Raw genomic sequence first — 16,930 nt, forward strand, 5'->3', positions numbered from 1 at the left:
GCGAGAACCGGGCGGACGGGACAGGATGGAACGGGACGACGGCACTCCGAGACTGCAACACCGCGCACCGCCCGCACGGCCGGTAGGAACTCGCCGGGGCGGCCCCGCTGCCGCCGGCCCCGCCGCCGAACCGCCCCGCCGAACCGCCCCGCGGAACCGCCCCGCCGCTCTCGGCTCCGCCTCCGCGCCCCACGCCCACCACGGGCACCCCGCTATGTCCCGTCTGAAGTCCTGCTCGAGGGGAGCTCCGGTGCCCTGGGAGCTGCCGCGCCCGCAGGCACCGCCGCTGTCCCGCCTTACCCAGGCAGCGCTCGGGGGAAGGAGGCTGCGAACGCCACGGAATGGCCCCGACATAGGTTGGGCACAGCCACCCCGGGACCCCGCGCCCCGAGGGACAGACCGAGGGACAGCCGCCACCGGGGCCCGCGCCCCGAGGCACCGCCCCGAGGGGCATTCCCGAAACACGTTCCGGAGGGACATTCCCGGGGCACATTCCCGAGCGACCGCCGCCACCGGGACCCCGCGCCCCGCAGGGTGTCACGGCCCCCCGTGCCCGGGAGGGGGCGACACCCCGGCAGGCGCACAGCCCCCGGTGCCCGCGCGGCGGCGCTGTTGCCTCCCGGCGCGCCGTCCCGCCGGAGCAGTAGAGTTGGGGGTTCGCTCGCTGGAAGGTCAGCGCGGCGCGGGGCGTGCCGGGAAGGCGGGGTCTCCCTCCGGGACAGCCATCTTGTCCTGGCCGGGGCCGAGCCGAGGGGCGCGGGACGATGAAGGGGTTCCCGGTAGCTGTGCGTTCCCTCTCGGTGAGCGGGACCCGCGCGCGTCGTGCGCGGTGCGGGAGATGCCCGGCTGGCGGTGACAGCCGCAGTCCGGGCCCGGCGGTTGCGGGCGGGCCTGACCCCGGCCAGCCCAGGGCGGCGAGCCGGGCGGAGGGCGGCGGACGGCGGTCACGGCAGCGGGGCTGCCGGGCTGCCCGCGGGGTCGGGGCGTGCGCCAGGGTTGGGGGCGGGCCGGGCGGGCAGGCGGCGGAGCGGGACGGCGGCTGAAGGTCAGACAGGCCGCGGGCCGGGCCCGGAGCGCCGCGCAGCGAGCGGCGCCCGAGGCTTTGTCAGAGCCGCCCCGGCAGCGCCCGACGGGGCACGGGAAGAGGGGAGGGGAGGCGGTCCCGCCGCGCTGGAGAAGCTTCAGCTGCTTGGGACAAGGTGGTGCCCTTGGCATTGGGGCTTGGCGTGCCCCGGAGGCGGGCAGGAGGCAGAGGGCTTGTCCTGCTCAAAGGCTCTGATGGAGCCGGCGGACAGCTGGGGTAGAACCTGTGCTGGATCCCGCCTGCGAATGCGCTCGAGTGGGATGGAGAATGACCTCTGAGTGACAGCGTGTATTTGGGTCAGTTTTAGATATGCAGTGGTAGTTCATAAATAACTAGACTTAGAGGTTAAAACTAAGTGTCTTACCAAATCCTTGGAGGGGGAAGAAAGGAGTTTTTCCTAGACTCACAGTGGACAGTCTCTGATAAAGCAATGGGAATTACATCACTGGCATCCTTACAGCTGAGCGCAGTGGTGTTTCTGTCACTAGGCTTTCACCTTGAGATGTATGGGAATTAGTTTATTTTTTAATGGGAAAACAAGAATAATATGTAAATTTTCTAGTATAAGCAACTTCTAAAGTGGGTGGAAGGTAGTATCATTTCAGATTTGAAATCCATAGTCTTGTCATTTCTGTTGCCAGCTGCTGAAGGCAGGGCTTTTGTGATATTCACCTTTTTTGTGTGAAGGACTGCTTCTGGTTATTGGAATCCTCGAATCATGGAATGGTTTGGGTTGGAAGGGACCTTAGAGATCATCTCATTGCAGGCCCTTGTCATGGGCAGGGACACCTTTCACTAGACCAGGTCGTTCCAGGCCCCATCCAACCTGGCCTTGAACATTTCCAGGGATGAGGAATCCACAGCTTCTCTGGGCAACTTTTCCAGTGCCTCACCACACTCACAGGGAAGAGTTTCTTCCTAAAATCTAGTTTAAACTCTCTGACAGTTTAAAATCATTGCCCTTTGTCCTGTCACTGTCTGCCTGTATAAAAAGTCTCTCTCCATCTCTTTTAAAAGCCCCTTTAAGGTAAGGTCCTGCAAGGCTGGAGTGAGGTCTCGCTGGAGCCTTCTCTTCTCCATGCTGAACTCCCCCAGCTCTCTCAGCCTGTCTGTGTAGCAGAGGTGCTCCAGTCCTTTGATCATCTTCATGGCCTCCTCTGGACCCATTTTAGCAGGTCCAAACTGCAGTCTGGGGACTTGCCTTCGTGTCCTCTTTGTATGCAGCAGTCAGTGCAGACAGGTTGGAGCTCTGAGGTGACTCTTCGGGAGCTGAACTGCCTACACCTAAGGAATTTAAAGTGACCTCCAAAGTGTTGTGCTGCATATGTGGATTGCTGTGGCTCTTGGTTCAGTTAATTGCTCTGCAGGTGTCCTGCAGACTGTATAGGATTGAGAGAGATTCCCACTGTACAGCAGCAAAGAGAGGAGGCGAGGAAAGCATTCTTACAGTGCTATTTCTTGAAATTCCAAAGTCCTTGTGTAAGTCATAGCACAGGGCCTGACTGATGTAAAAAATAATCAGGGGAATTACAAGGGAATCACTCTTTTTACTCCACTGTTTGAAGTCCTTCATTGTATTTCTAATTTAAAATTAGTTTCTTTTTCAGTATATAAGGAAACATGTGATAAACTAATTAAGGAAATCCATTCTCTTATGCTTTCTCCCCTAGAAGAGATTTTACTCACTTAAAGTAGCTCCTAAAGTTTCACCCTCAGCAACTGCAGCAAAAGTGAAATTATCTCCAGAGTCTCAGGATCTTGAGGTCAGTGTAAAAATACAGGGTTGGTTTTTTTTGTTCTCTTTTTATTTTTTTTTGACTCAGTCAAAGTAGAGCTGTGATAGTACTTACACTGAATGAAAACAAAGCGCTTTTTTTGTTGTTTTTAATACAGATCACAAAATTACCAAATGGCTTAGTTATTGCATCTCTGGAAAACTTCTCTCCAACTTCAAGAATTGGTGTGTTTCTCAAAACAGGCAGCAGATATGAAACCACCAGTAACCTGGGAACTGCTCACCTGCTTCGTCTTGCATCTAATTTGGTAGGTGTTTATGGCCTTTGTTATTATGTTGAGAGTAGGTGAAATGGTCAAAGATTTATTATTACAAAGATAACTGGTATGGTAAAATTTAATGTAAGAGATCTTACAAAGTGGAGAACAACATACAGTGGCACTTGGTTATGTGGTTCAATGCAGGAGAAATGTTACTGCTTCCTGGAAGATGGGAAGTAATATTTATTAATAATTATGCTTTCTTCTGGTGTCTTAAACTAGATATGTATAGTATATCTATATTCAGTTATGCACAATAACTCATTTTATTTAAGCTGCAGTGAAAATTAATTCACATGGCTGATACAAACTCGATTTTGGGCATGTGGGGAATATTTCTGAGTAGTTTTTCTTATTGCTGCCATCAACACAAAATCTGTTTTATAAATAGCTAGAATTGTAAGTTGCCCTTTTTTTATGTTTGTTTTAATAGACTACTAAAGGAGCTTCCTCCTTCCGGATCACTCGTGGCATTGAAGCTGTTGGGGGCAGCCTGAGGTTTGTAGCCACATAGAAAGATAATCTGTGTTGGTGAGGTGCAAATGAGCTCTGTGACTAAAGGAAACATAAGACAATAAGCACAACAATGTGTAGGTGGGTAAGCTCAGCGGGGAAGTGGTACTTGAATACTGAATGTTGTTAAGGAACATCGTGTACTTTTTGTTCTGTTAAGCTTCAAGGGTGCACTCATGAATTGTATTTTAAAAACACTTTTCAATAAACAAAATATTGTGCACATGGAAGAAATATAATTTGTCTAGAAAGCTTAGTTTTCTTTCTGCCTTTTCAGATTTTGAGAATAAACTTCCTAAAGTCATTTTTTCCTTCATCTTTTGTGAATAGATACTACTCATACAGACAGTAGTTGGCTTTCGTGATTTGAGGGTTTTAAGCCTAGAAAACAATAGTAAGAGAAATAAGAGGGATCTCACTATGCCTGCTTTCTTCTAGTGTATCTTGAAATCATCCAGTAAGATCTTTTTATCTAGAATTTGGTTTAAAATAGTGTTTTATGACTTGAGACTCTACCTTTTTCTGGTCCTGTCAATAATAAATATATTGAAGTAAAAGGACATGATAACTGTGTTTTCTGCCCAAAGAGAGTAATTACTAAATTGCTTTTTTTAGTACATACACACATTTTTCTTCAAGTTTTGCTATTCAGCCTTATTTGCTGTTTTACCTTTAATTATTGCGGCATCTTAAATTCTGATGGTCACAAGACATTTGTTATTACTTGAATACTGAAAATGTGAGTTTTAATTATGCCTGTTTCTACTGTGTGTGTGTTTATCACTTCTTTAAACAGTCATCCCAAACAGATTTAAGGTTAAGTAGTTATTCCAGTCTGTATCTTGCTGATGAATTTGATGAATGGGGAATATGTGTGAAAATTCACTTCTGTGTTCTTTGCTGAAATGGATTTTGGTTTTTTTCTCATGTAGTGTGCATGCAACAAGAGAGAAAATGGCTTACTCTGTTGAATGTCTGCGAGACTACGTGTAGGTATCTGGATGGGCTATAAAGGGAATTACTGCCTTCTTTACAAACTGCTTGGTAGTGAAGACCTGTCATTTTACAGGGTGGGAGGAATATCTATTCTCATGCTTTTGTAATAAATCAGTAAATTACTATATTGATATTCAACTTCTGTGTCATGTTACCGAGCATACAAATGCTACAGAATTGAAGTTGAATTATCCTGCTTTGTACAGCAGTGCTAATAACTGCCCTGGCTGGAGTGATGCATTTGGCTGTTAATGTGTTGCTTACAGATTAGTTTGAATTGCTTTCAACTGCAGAAGAAGTACACGTTACTTGTGTTTAATGCCTTTGTAATGTTTTTTATCTAGTGATACCGTAATGGAGTATCTCCTGAATGTCACCACAGCACCAGAGTTCAGACCATGGGAAGTAGCTGATCTTCAGCCAAAATTAAAAGTTGATAAAGTAATTGCACTTCAGAATCCCCAAGCTGGTAAGTGTATTTTCTGATCCATGGTATTGGCTCTGTGGGAGTTCCTTCAAAATGGAAAAAAAGTGGAAAAAAACAGTTTCCCTTTTGCTGTTGCATGACCATTTAATTTTTCAGCTTGTTGATAGGTATGGTCTTTCTGTTGTTTTGGAACTTTTTTTAATACACAGGTTTTTCCAGCCTGTAGTAACATTCAGCAAGTAACATGCTGAAGACAGCTTACACCATTCTCCTTGGCACCTTCCCTTTTACATTTTTGGTTCTTTTCGAGTACAACCAAAGAATGTGCAAGTCATGATTGTTGTTGACAATGTATTTGCAGAAGCTTGTGTTCTGAAAATTGTATTTAGGTATTACTCATGGGTGTGAAAACAGTACCCTACAAAAGACTTGTAAATTTTGTATGGTTATTTTGGTATAAAAACAATATATATTTTCATCATACTGAAAATGGGTTCCAGCTTTAGGATTGTAAATTTAGATTTGTGTGTTTAAGGAAAAACAAAGAGGAAACACAACACAAAGCCTCAGTCAGATCAAGCCTAATCCAGTATATCTTGTGTTACTAACTCTTGTCATGCAAGATCACCCAGGTAGTTCTACACAATAAACATAATTTGTACCACTCTGAAGCATGTTTACCTTTGTAACCCATTGCAGGTGACAGTGTAATGTTGGAAGAATCTCGGGCTTATACTGAAGTGCTACTGTTTTTTTTAATTAGTCACAATCTTTTTTTTTTTCTTTAATTTATACAATTGCAGGTTGGTTTTCATAGTAATGCAGTATTTTCAGTTACAGTTCAGAAACAGAACTATGAAGAAAAGAATCTTTCTCTTGAGGAAAAAGTATGAACAAATACAAGGACAATATCAAACAGGAATTACTAGAATGCTGTTGGAATGCAAAAAAAAACTAATGAGAAGGGAATTGAAGACACTAGCATCCTTCATCTGAGTAGGGAGATAGATGAGACACCTCACAAAGCTACAAATAGTATTCTAGAGAGCCCGTTCTTCCTCAAGAACAAGGGATGCCTACAGTGAAGATGATTATGAAATTAATTAAGAGGATATTGGGGTGTGGTTTTGTTTTCTGCTGCTCCCCTTCTAAACACTGGTTGCATTTATAGCTTGCTGTTGAAGCCAAAAAGTGTTGAGCATATAAAGGTTACTAGTTTGTTTGGTTTCTTTCTAATAAGTTACAGAAGAAAAGAAGGCCTCAGGCCAGATTGCTCCAGCCCAAGGCTTTGGATGAAACTTCCGTATGAATTGGATTATTCCAGACCTGCTTTTGCAGATCTTATGGTCCTTAAAGTGGACCACAGCTCTCCTCCATTTAGTTTCATTCATAGTCTTCATTACATGTGGCTCTTACATTAATCATCTGAAACTCTGTTCCTCTCAGGAGTGCTGGAAAACTTGCATGCTGCAGCTTATAAAAATGCTCTGGCAAACCCCTTGTATTGTCCAGACTACAGAGTTGGAAAAATTACTTCTGAGCAGGTAGGGTTATTTTTATTGTGTTACGTATCTGTTTCAGTTTTTTGTCAGGAATGGATGCTGGCACTTGTGAGAGAAAATTAATTTAGTATATATACCATCAGTATTTATTACCTTATTGATCTGGTGTTAAAATAATTTATTTCCGTGCAGCTTTTAGTACTGGGTACAGAACTCATGTTTGCATTTAGATGGTTAATGTCAGTGGCTTTCTGTTGACAGTAAGGCTGTCAATGAAATGCAGGTGTTCTTCTATAAAAGGGTTTTGTAGTTGTCACTGGGGAGTGAAATAAAATGATATTCTATAGACAGTTCCTTTTGGAAGCTTTGGAATTTGCTTTAAGAAGTGTAAGGGGCTATGTCAGAAACACACACAATTTTTGTTCTTTAAACAAAATACCCTAAAATATGAATTTACTGTTGCAGCTTCACCATTTTGTACAGAACAATTTCACAAGTTCAAGAATTGCTCTCGTAGGAATAGGTATGTATGTTCCTGAATGAATGCTGCAGGTCATGTGGGAAAACTGCTGGAGAAATCTGAATTCTCTGTACAAGCAAAATGTTACCATAGGCTTCAAACGCTTTTATTTAACTGCTGTAGCTTTTCAATGTCATTGCATTACTCAGAGTAACTGTTGTATTGCAGGTATAAAGCACTCTACCTTAAAGCAAGTTGCAGAGCAATTCCTAAATATCCGAAGTGGAGCTGGTACTCCTGGTGCAAAGGCTGTTTATAGAGGGGGTAAGGATGTTTCTTGTATCTATTCTGAGTGACTGACTTTTCTGGTTATAAATGTAGTAGTATTCAAAGTTACAACTGAAAACTATACAGCTGCACTAAATGCTGGGTGTTGGAAGTGACAGTTCAGATGCATATCCTGTTTAAATAAGCAGAAGTTTCCACCATTGAAAGTTCTGGGATAAAACTGAACCCAGCTCTTCAACAAAGTTGTACCTGCAACATCATTTTTTCTATAAAGTAAAAAACAAGATGGCATATGGTTTCTCTTGGCAGTTCTGGTAAGATTCCTGTAAGAGTAGATGAAGGGCTGTCAGGAAGTGGAGGTAGGATTTCTATTTAGGGAAGATGTGTTAAATGTGGTAAGTCAAAACAATGCTCAGCTCTTTCAGAGCAGTGTCTTGTACCATTACCAACAGCTACTGTTTAGTTGGAGTTTCACATGTCTCTGTAAAGACATGAAGGGGAAAAAGAAATTTTCCAACATTTAATATTTGATTGGAATAACTTCAGTTTCTGTAAGCCAACATAAGTATTATTATGAACAGAAGGTACACTATTTTCCTGGGAATTTGTTATGTGGAGTTTTATCATCCCACACTCTGCATGGTTTAGGGTCACATTTAAATAAGGTATACTAAGGTACTGGTTTTGTGTTAACAAGAAAAATTTTGAATGTAAAGGACCTTTTAAAATTACCTGCAGCCTCATGCTGCCTTCCTGAGTGGACATGCAGTAATTTCAGGCCCTGGCTTCTCTCTCGTTAAAGGGAAATACTTCTTTTATGTGCTGCTGAATGTACAGTAGTTTCTAATTCAACACTGTATTACCTTTTATTCTGTTGTATTTCTAGGAGAAATCAGGAAACAGACCGGGGATAGCCTTGTCCATGCTGCTATTGTAACAGAAGGAGCTGTTGCTGGGAGCACAGAAGCAAATGCCTTCAGTGTCCTTCAGTACGTTTTAGGTGCTGGGCCCCTTGTCAAGAGGGGAAGCTGTGTTACCAGCAAATTGACCCAGGGTGTTGCTAAAGCAACCAGCCAGCCATTTGATGTAAGTTCCAAGGATTACTGTTCTCTGATTTTTAAGTAAAATGTGTATTAATAATCTTTGAGAGGTTTCTACCTTTAGCTAGAATCTTAGTTCATTCTTGTACATATTACAGTGTATCAGTGATGGGCTTCCAGTCTGATCTTTCCTCAGCACAAATGGACTTTAGCTTCTTGAATTACAGTATTTTAGATCCTAATAGTAATTATTTTCCTATGCTTGATGCTGAATTACTCTGATACTTGAAACAGTTGATGATAATGTTTGTTTTGCAGGTTTCCGCATTTAATGTTAATTACTCTGATTCTGGGCTCTTTGGGATTTATACCATATCCCAGGCTCCAAATGCTGGGGAGGTGAGTTGCTGATTAGACTTTAAGTATTAACAACATGACCTTCAAAGTAGTGTTTTGATTTGAGATAGTGACTGATTCATCTTAAAAAAAAAAAAAAAAAAAAAAAAGAAAGGAAATTCATCTGATTCCCTGTATAGGAATGCTGCATGTTCAGTTATGACTTAGCTCTGTAAACTGGGAATGAGACTTGCTTTGTGGGAAGGACAGATATATAATATGAACTGGAGTTAGTAAAATGCCTTGAATTGCTGACTGTAATTGCTGATTTACATTTGTAAGCCTAAGTATATGATGAAGAACATGCTGTCTCTTGAAGCTGGCAGAACTGAACACTTTCATGAAAAATGGTGAGACCATATAAAGTAATGCTGTGGTGCAGTTAAAATCCACACTGCTTTTTGTGCATTTTTGGGCATTCATTACACTGGTTTTAGTTTTTTTTATAAAACTGCTCAGAATCGTGTTCAGGCAGATAATCCTCACATTGTCAGCTGCTCTTCCCTTGAAGTTTCCAAGATGTCAGATAGAAGAAATAACATGTTGAAATGTAATGTGGGAAGAAATCTTAAATGATTTGATTTTCCTCAGGTCATTAAAGCTGCTTTGAACCAGGTAAAGGCAGTTGCTCAGGGCGGTGTCACCGATGCCGATGTCACAACGGCAAAGTAAGTGTGTAAAGAACTCTCATGTGCTGTAAAGAGAAGTTTCTTAACATGCAGCTACTTGTCAAACACTCAGACTATTCTGGACAGCAGCGCTTATCCTGTAATTATTTCCATGGGGAACTGCTCACAGTCCTGCATTAAAACTGAGCCCCTGTCAATATTCTTTTTCAAAGCTGCACTGATTCTCCAGTAGTGTTATTTCCTAATAAAAACTTGGTAGAGAAGTGTTAATATTTTCTGAAGACTGTTTCAATGTAAGAAATTAGCAAGTGTCAGCAGATGCTGTCGTGTTAATCATATTCTGTAGTATTAAGATATATTTTAATTAGAATCCTAAATTGCATTATTTAAGTAATTCCCTTTACAGTTACACTGAGCAATTCCCAAAACAATTATAATAAGCAATCTGTGCCATCTTCAAAGAAAAAGAGTAATGAGGGTCTGCAAGTGTAAAGCACTGAATTAGTGATGTTACACCAAGTGTTTGAAATACATGCCCCTAGGAATATTTGGGGGAGGGGGTCTCCAAGTGGTGTTAAACTGCACTGAGCTTTTAAAATTGCAGTTGTGCAATACAACAATATAGTACAGACTCAAGTAGCAAAATGAAAATATTGTCTGTTGCATATATAAAATACTTCATGTAAAGCATAATTACACAAAATATGATAGCCTAGGCCTAATTGGTTCTGCCTTAGTTACTAGGAGCTAAATGGTGGATTCTAGACTTTTATACTGGGCATTATTTGTTTTGTGTGTTGTGGGTTTTGTGGTTTTTTGTTTTGTTCTTTTTTTTTTTTAAACAAAGCTGCCTGGTATTAGGGAGTTACACACAGTGCTGCTGTGGCTATTTTTCTTTTTTTTTTAAGGCGTTTCCTTCTGGAATGGCTTCATATATTTCCTGTGTTCCTCTTTTTCCTTTATTGAAAAAGAAAAACCCCAAACCCAATCAGTTCTATTTGCAGAGTCTGGCAATTCAACCAGAAACACCAAGCTACTTAATAATGTGCTATCAGAATAAATGGTTTTCTATCTTTCTGTCTTCAGAATAGAAGGATTGGCTTATAAAAATAAGGTTTTCATGTGTAACAGTGATTCTGCAAGAAACAAAAGAAACAGAATTCACTGTCTTTTAACAAAACATGGAACTATTACAGGAGGAGCCTGACCATTTACATTCACTGCTGCTTTGTCACTTAGGGCAACATTGCTCTGCATGCATCTGGTTTTGACGAGAAAATTAGGTTTAAACTTGATAGTTTGTCTGACTGCATTAATTACTTCAGACAGAAACAAATCCTGAGCTAGAGATTTTCTCACTGTGTGGGGAGGCAGTAGGTGTTGAAGTACCTGTCATTTTATGCTTGGTCTGTTCACAGTGCCTCTTTCCTAATCATGGAATCCTTCCCTGTTAGGAAAGGAAAACCTTTCAAAATGGAGTCTTGAGAGTTTAAAAGGATCAAAACCTCATTGTATTTATGGGGTGGTGGGGAAGGTAATAGCAGGACTTACACTCATTCTTGATGCTTTGTTTGGTGGCAGAAATCAGCTGAAAGCCAACTATTTGATGTCAGTGGAGACCTCAAAAGGGTTACTGAATGAAATAGGCTCTGAGTCCCTGGTTTCTGGCACACACACATCCCCATCTGTTGTTGCTCAAAAAATCGACTCTGTAGCCACTGCTGATGTTGTGAATGTAAGTATGTGTCAGCATCTACAGGTGTTCCTTAATCACTGTGTCAGGTTTTTTATGGAAAACTGATGTTTATAAACACACACATATACTATCTTTAAAAATAGAAAAGGCAGCTCATTTACAAATCCCAGCTGGGTATCTTTTGATGTCTTCACTTACTTTATTAACAGAAGACTCTTTAATCCAATACACTGTAAAACTAGTGTAGCTGTGAATTATGTAAAATTCTCATCTTTTTCACTTAAATTTACCAAAACTGCCAGCTAATATTCTTGGAAAACTTCATATTAGTTCAAGTGTGGGTGATTCTGTGTCAAGGTTTTTAGGTTTCCTGAGTCTGGGATAATGGGTGTGTTTAAAAAAGCAATTAGGCTTTCGGTGATAAATTGATGTAACTTTGTTGCTGCTGCACATTACCTTGTTGCTTGTACGTGAAGCAAATTTCTAAAAATCTATCATAAAGAGAAATTCTGAGATACAAAATTTGCTTTTTCACAGTCGTTGCTTATTTGTATTGCAGCAGCAACTAGCAATAGCTCTAGTAGTAATGAGATACACTGTATTTTATGGTGTAATAATTATTTCAGGAATAACCATTTTTAGAGTTTACGCCTTTTATACCCAACTGTTGATCTGCCATTTCTGTTTAGATTATAAAGTAATGAGCATTAGAACAAATTAGGTTTATACAGCAAAAGGAGGAGGATTGTTTACATGATGGTATATTATAGTAGTGCCAGGATTTGTTCTTTGTTTTCGTAACTTGAAGCTGATGCTATGAGTAGCATCAGCTATCTTGTTGTGAATATTTCCTCATATCCACTTTCCTGATTTATTTTCAGGCTGCAAAGAAGTTTGTAAGTGGGAAGAAATCAATGGCAGCTACTGGGAATTTGGGAAATACTCCTTTTCTTGATGAGTTGTAAAAACTGGGATGGATTTGATTCAAGATGGACCTGAGCTCTAAGTCGCCTATGTTCTAAATGAATTACTAACTTGTTATTTATGAATTCAGTTCTTTCAGAAAATTAATCTGGAGTAATTGTGGGCTTGCACTCATCAAATAAAGTGCTGAGTTCATATATTTTGTGTAGTTTTTTTCACTGAAAGTAGTATATAAAAGGCTGATAGGTCTGGCTCTGTACACTGCAGGTTAAAACTACAGTGTGAAAACAAGGTGAGTTTTGGTCTATGTAAAAATATAAATATATAAAAAATGATCACTGCAGTGAAGACAAATGCTGTAATTACCACTAGTTATCCATGTATTCTTGTATATTCAGGAAAAGTTCTTGATAGATTCTCTACCATCCTTACATCAATTAAATGAAGAAACTTGTGGAATGTTCCATTTTTTTCAAACTCTTGTTCTAAGGACAAATTCTTTAGTTCTGAAGCTCCTCTAGTATCAAACTAATTCTATTGTCCATAGTCCTTTGTATACCATTTCCTTTCGTCTCCAGTAGCTAAGTTGCAGCTCTTCTTTTTCTGCTCCTTCAGCATAGCAAATGATTTACTAATATGTAAGCTTAAAGGTTTAATCTCTTGGAAAGCCCCTTGCTGTGTGAGCTTCCTTTCTGCTGTTCTAGCCTAATTATCTCATTCTAATACTTCTCTTCCTTCCCCCACCACCAAGGTTTATTTCTATTAAAACTTTGTGCCCTGGGAAAACTTGGAACTGCCTTTTAACCCACCTAAACTAATTCTACTTACCGCAGGGACCACCCTTAGCACTGACAGAAATGTATTCTTAAAAGCTGTATGCCATGGCTCTCACAAAAAGTGCTTTTTTTCCCTGTTTAATTTTAAAAGTCCTAATCTTTAGTCACTGTCAGGAGTTCAACGGATTAAGAAACAGATAAGCTATTTAGAGGATTAACAAGAGCTCCATCTTGGTATCAATTACAAGCAGCTGATGTCTTGATGTGTGGCCATTACAAGTGGACATGGCCTCTTTGACTTCAGGGGCTTTACTGCCACCCAGAATTTATGCTCACAGAGGAGGCAGGAAGCAGAATGTCAAAACAACCAACACATGGGCACCTTGCAAGACCCTGTCAGGAGAAGCCAGAGGCTAAGCAGGAGGTGCCTGCAAGAGCTGAGGCATTCCAGCAGAAAGCGGCCACTGAAGATTTTTATGGAGATACTTCTTGCACCATTGAAGGTATTTTGAGGAGACACACATGCTCTGCAGCCCTGTTTCTTCTTGCTGGCATGGGGAATAGGACATGCATGCCTCTGTGCCAGTTTGGTGAGTAACTGTAGGATTTTAAGATATTAGTACCTCCCCCTACCTCTCTTAATTTCTATCTCCTCTTATATTCAGCAGAGTGGCACCAACTTGTTCAAGCTACAAGCAGTCATATACTGTTCTTTTAGGTTCCTGTTTTCAACTACAGATTATACTCAATCAACTGGGGGAAAAAAAAGTCCCTAAAGATAAAATATAATTTGCTGCAAGAAAAGCTCCCAAATAGTGCATTTGTGCATCTTACTTGTTCCAAGTCCTCAACCTGCTTTAAACCTTTCTGTATTTGCTCCAGTAAATCAAACACATCCCATGCCATAAATAATTTGACTCCTTGTAGCCTTTATTGAAAATGCTTTTGGAGCTTGCCTTCTTCAAATTGTTGCAAATAGAACTACTTAGTTTCAGTGATGCATATTCTTAATGATTAGTATTCTAATTATAGATGGAAAAAACCCAAACAAACCAACAACCAAATCAGTATCATATATATACTTTTGTAAATCAAAGGGATTTTTTTTCAGGGAATGGATGAGCTATCATGTCCTAAGAAAATAATAATAAGTTCAAATTTGTTCTCTAGATTTTTCCACTGATTTTTATACTCAGATCAAAAGTGCAAAGCCTTTTTCCTAAGAAGAGGCTAAGAACTGGATGGATTTTATTTCATCAAGCAAGTAGATATTTCTTCGTGGCGCTTGCAATTCTGAAGAAAGGACTGCCCAAACTATAAAGGCATTGCTAGGAAAATTGTTCTAATTTAAAGATATGCATTTTACCTGTACAGCCAGTAAATTTCTAAATTACTTCATTACGCTCCAGTTTTTGCTTCATAGATTTCAATGTTAGAGACAATTTCATGCTGGGAATTACCATAGCACAGTATCTTCCCCAAACTAGTTCATGAGTTTAATGTAATTGGGCTGGGGACTCATGTGAAGCACTCACATTTACAGAGCTTTCAATTTCAAGTTTAATACAGGTGTCAGATGTTCCACAAGAAACCTTTAATAACTGGTAATACTCTGCTAGTACTGACACGGTTCATTTCATTTAAAACATTTAGCAAATGAACACCTGTGTGGATTATTAAAGCACAGAGATTAGTCCATTGCCACTTTGTAACTACTCTGTAATAAAGAGAAATAAAAAGCAAATTAATTTCAAGCCTTGGGAAGATTTGTGTTACTTGTCGAGTGAAATTACTTGAACAATAATGCACTGAATAAAGAATTATATTAGTCAAGTTTAGTTGTTACATAAAGGTAATAGTCAAAATATTTTTTGGAAAAATCTGCTGGTGAATAGGAAATCTGTTTTTGCTGGAGAACAATGTACAGACTTAAATCTTGATCTGATTATGGAACAGTTACTGTATCAGCTATTTTAAGATCACAGGTATTTCATCACAGTGGAATGCTGGCACTGAGCTTTATACAGTTTGTGCTAGTTTCTTTTCTCTGTAATTTTAAACTGAGTTTCTTTTGATCTGTGTAAGTGTAAAGAAATCAGAGACAGGCTCAAAGCATAAATGCAGAACAAGGATATTTTCAATGCTATTAAATTTTAATATCACTATTGGTTCTTTTTACCTGGTTTCAGCTTTCCATCATTAGCTGCAGAGCTTTTTTCAATAAGGCTTGTTATCTGGAGATAAGGCCCATCCTGTACCACTGTGAGAGCTAATCCTTGTTCATCCTTCCTAGTATCTGCCATCAATGCTGCAATCTATGTGTGCTGAGAGAAGTTTTCCAGTGCTGTCAACTGCCCTTTGAAAAGTGAGAGGAAAACTTTACTAGCTGAAAGTGTGATACCATGCTTCAATAAAAGGTTTAAGGAGACATTTGAGCAGGTGCTGTGTTCAAAATAGTTAAGCTGTGTCCAAATAGTTAAGCTTCTCATCCTTAGTTACTCTTTAGACAGGCATTGTGTGCTGAGTTGCTGCCAAAAGACTCCATAAACTTGCTTTCTGCAAATAAATACACTGAAAGTAGTTTTACTTAGAAACTTATTTCTTAAAAAGTCACACATTTTGCCAAGGGAAGGAGTGATAGTGCTGTTACTTAAGGATTCATTACTAAGGGCAATATATTCAGGGAAGGTAGGGAACAGGGCACAAAATAACAGAGGAGTTTCCAGCTATTAAGGACTTCAAGAAAATACTGCATGCCTATAGCAAATGGATTTTTCAAATCACTATTTCTTCCATGCACCAATTCTTTCTGGTTTAAAGGGAATAATTTCAGCTATTTTTCATCAAAAGCCTTGTATTTTCTCCACCCTTAAGAAAATTGGTCAAGTACAGGCGATTTCAATGGGAGGTAAGTACAGGGCTTGTTCTCCAAATAACAAATCCTACTGCTTGCTGTTGAATACTTTAAGATTACTTTCCTGATATCTCCATTTTGTTTGTATAGTCTGCCATTTACATAAAATACTTACATAAAAATAAACAGTGCAGACAATCACCCACTTGGCTTCCCAGTATGTTCCATATAGACCAGTTGTGCTGCTCTGGAAAAAGAGGTGGGTGTTCACTGTTGGAAGGAAAAAAATTATGCAGGCAATTAGATATTTTCCAAGTACCTGTAGATGTGGGGACTGTTTGGTTCATTTACTTCAGCATTCCCCTACCAGAATGACAGTATCGAAGGCACAGAGCTATTGTGGCCAAAACCGGGCTGGTTTCCCACATTTGGTGCATTGTTCATTTATTGGCTACAGATTCCCCACAGTTCTGTACAGCTGAATCCATGGAAAAGCATGCCATCAAAAATGGCTGTATTTGGGTGAGATTTCCAGTCACAATTAATTAGGTTTTCTTCCAAAGACACAGCATAGACACAACACCGTGGCGGCTTCTGAGGGGCTCCACAGCCGCCAAACCTCAGTCGTTCCACTTCCCCTGTTCTCATCAGCGCTACAGAAGTAGCTCTGGAATTCCACCTCATGCCCAACCTTGCAAAGGGATAGAGAGCAGGGACTCGAAAAACAGAAGGCAGTTTTTGTGGTGAACACAGACCTGTGGTTGTTCCTCAGCCCTTGGTACTGACCAAGCGGCTCATTGTCGGTTCCAAAACACCTCTGGGGATCGCGACGCATGAGGGCCGCGAAGGAGCAGGCGGCAGGGCAAGCCTTGGGGCTCCCCGCACCGGAGCCGGTCGCGGACCACACACGGCGGGGTCCCCGGGCAGCGCCCGCCCCTCACGACGGACCCGCCCTGGGGCACCGCCCGCCCCACCCTCGCCCCGTGCCCCGCCCCCTCCCTCAGGCCGCACCCACCGGCCTCGGCCCCGCCCCGCCCGCTCCGCGCCTTCCGGCCAGCCCCGCCCACTTTCTCGCCCACCGGGGCAAACCCCTCCGACCCCGCACGAGCCCCGCCCTTCTCACCGCCCCCAGCGGTCCCGCCCATCATCGGCAGGCCCCCTGCCCCGCGCCGCGCTCCCCGGAGCTGCCCCGCCCCGCCCCGCCCTGCCCCGCCCGGCGCCGGCCCCGCACTCGCGGGAAGCACCGCCCCGCCCGGGGCGCGCGCTGGGGACCGCGGGTTCCCCTTCCGG

The 16,930-nt window shown here is 41.8% G+C and overlaps 1 protein-coding gene and 1 long non-coding RNA gene across 5 annotated transcripts; one reads left to right on the plus strand and one right to left on the minus strand.

Annotated features, from left to right (window-relative positions):
• Positions 1–12,207, plus strand: LOC121668751 (cytochrome b-c1 complex subunit 2, mitochondrial). 4 transcript variants are annotated; one of them, XM_042036807.1, is made up of 14 exons: positions 1–82; positions 2,755–2,847; positions 2,978–3,127; positions 3,573–3,637; positions 4,585–4,641; positions 4,993–5,117; positions 6,522–6,619; positions 7,043–7,100; positions 7,266–7,361; positions 8,212–8,411; positions 8,684–8,764; positions 9,353–9,429; positions 10,972–11,125; positions 11,968–12,207. In XM_042036807.1, exons 1-14 carry the CDS (start codon positions 26–28, stop codon positions 12,049–12,051), a joined length of 1,395 nt encoding a protein of 464 aa, XP_041892741.1. In that variant the 5' UTR covers positions 1–25; the 3' UTR covers positions 12,052–12,207. The 4 variants fall into 4 exon arrangements, with proteins under 4 accessions (XP_041892741.1, XP_041892744.1, XP_041892742.1 ...); XM_042036808.1 differs by lacking the exon at positions 1–82 and adding an exon at positions 693–800; XM_042036809.1 differs by lacking the exon at positions 1–82 and adding an exon at positions 693–800 and having other exon boundaries at positions 2,758–2,847.
• Positions 12,208–13,392: 1,185 nt separating this feature from the next.
• On the minus strand, positions 13,393–16,585 carry LOC121668755. The gene is made up of 2 exons (XR_006017550.1): positions 15,816–16,585; positions 13,393–15,142 (listed from the first exon to the last, which is right to left on the minus strand). It is a non-coding gene; the product is annotated as an uncharacterized LOC121668755 (long non-coding RNA).
• Positions 16,586–16,930: the final 345 nt, after the last annotated feature.

This window comes from Corvus kubaryi, unplaced genomic scaffold, assembly GCF_017639235.1.
Source record: "Corvus kubaryi isolate FWS band 111438036 unplaced genomic scaffold, C.kubaryi_AGA036_p1.0 37387, whole genome shotgun sequence".
Taxonomy (NCBI): domain Eukaryota; kingdom Metazoa; phylum Chordata; class Aves; order Passeriformes; family Corvidae; genus Corvus; species Corvus kubaryi.

Bases quoted from the DNA above. Each gene is read 5' to 3' on its own strand.
- LOC121668751 (XM_042036807.1), top strand. From the start codon at position 26: ATGGAACGGGACGACGGCACTCCGAGACTGCAACACCGCGCACCGCCC. The intron at 83-2,754 runs GTAGGAACTCGC...TTTCTCCCCTAG, and splicing joins GCGCACCGCCCGCACGGCCG to AAGAGATTTTACTCACTTAA. The intron at 2,848-2,977 runs GTCAGTGTAAAA...TTTTTAATACAG, and splicing joins CAGAGTCTCAGGATCTTGAG to ATCACAAAATTACCAAATGG.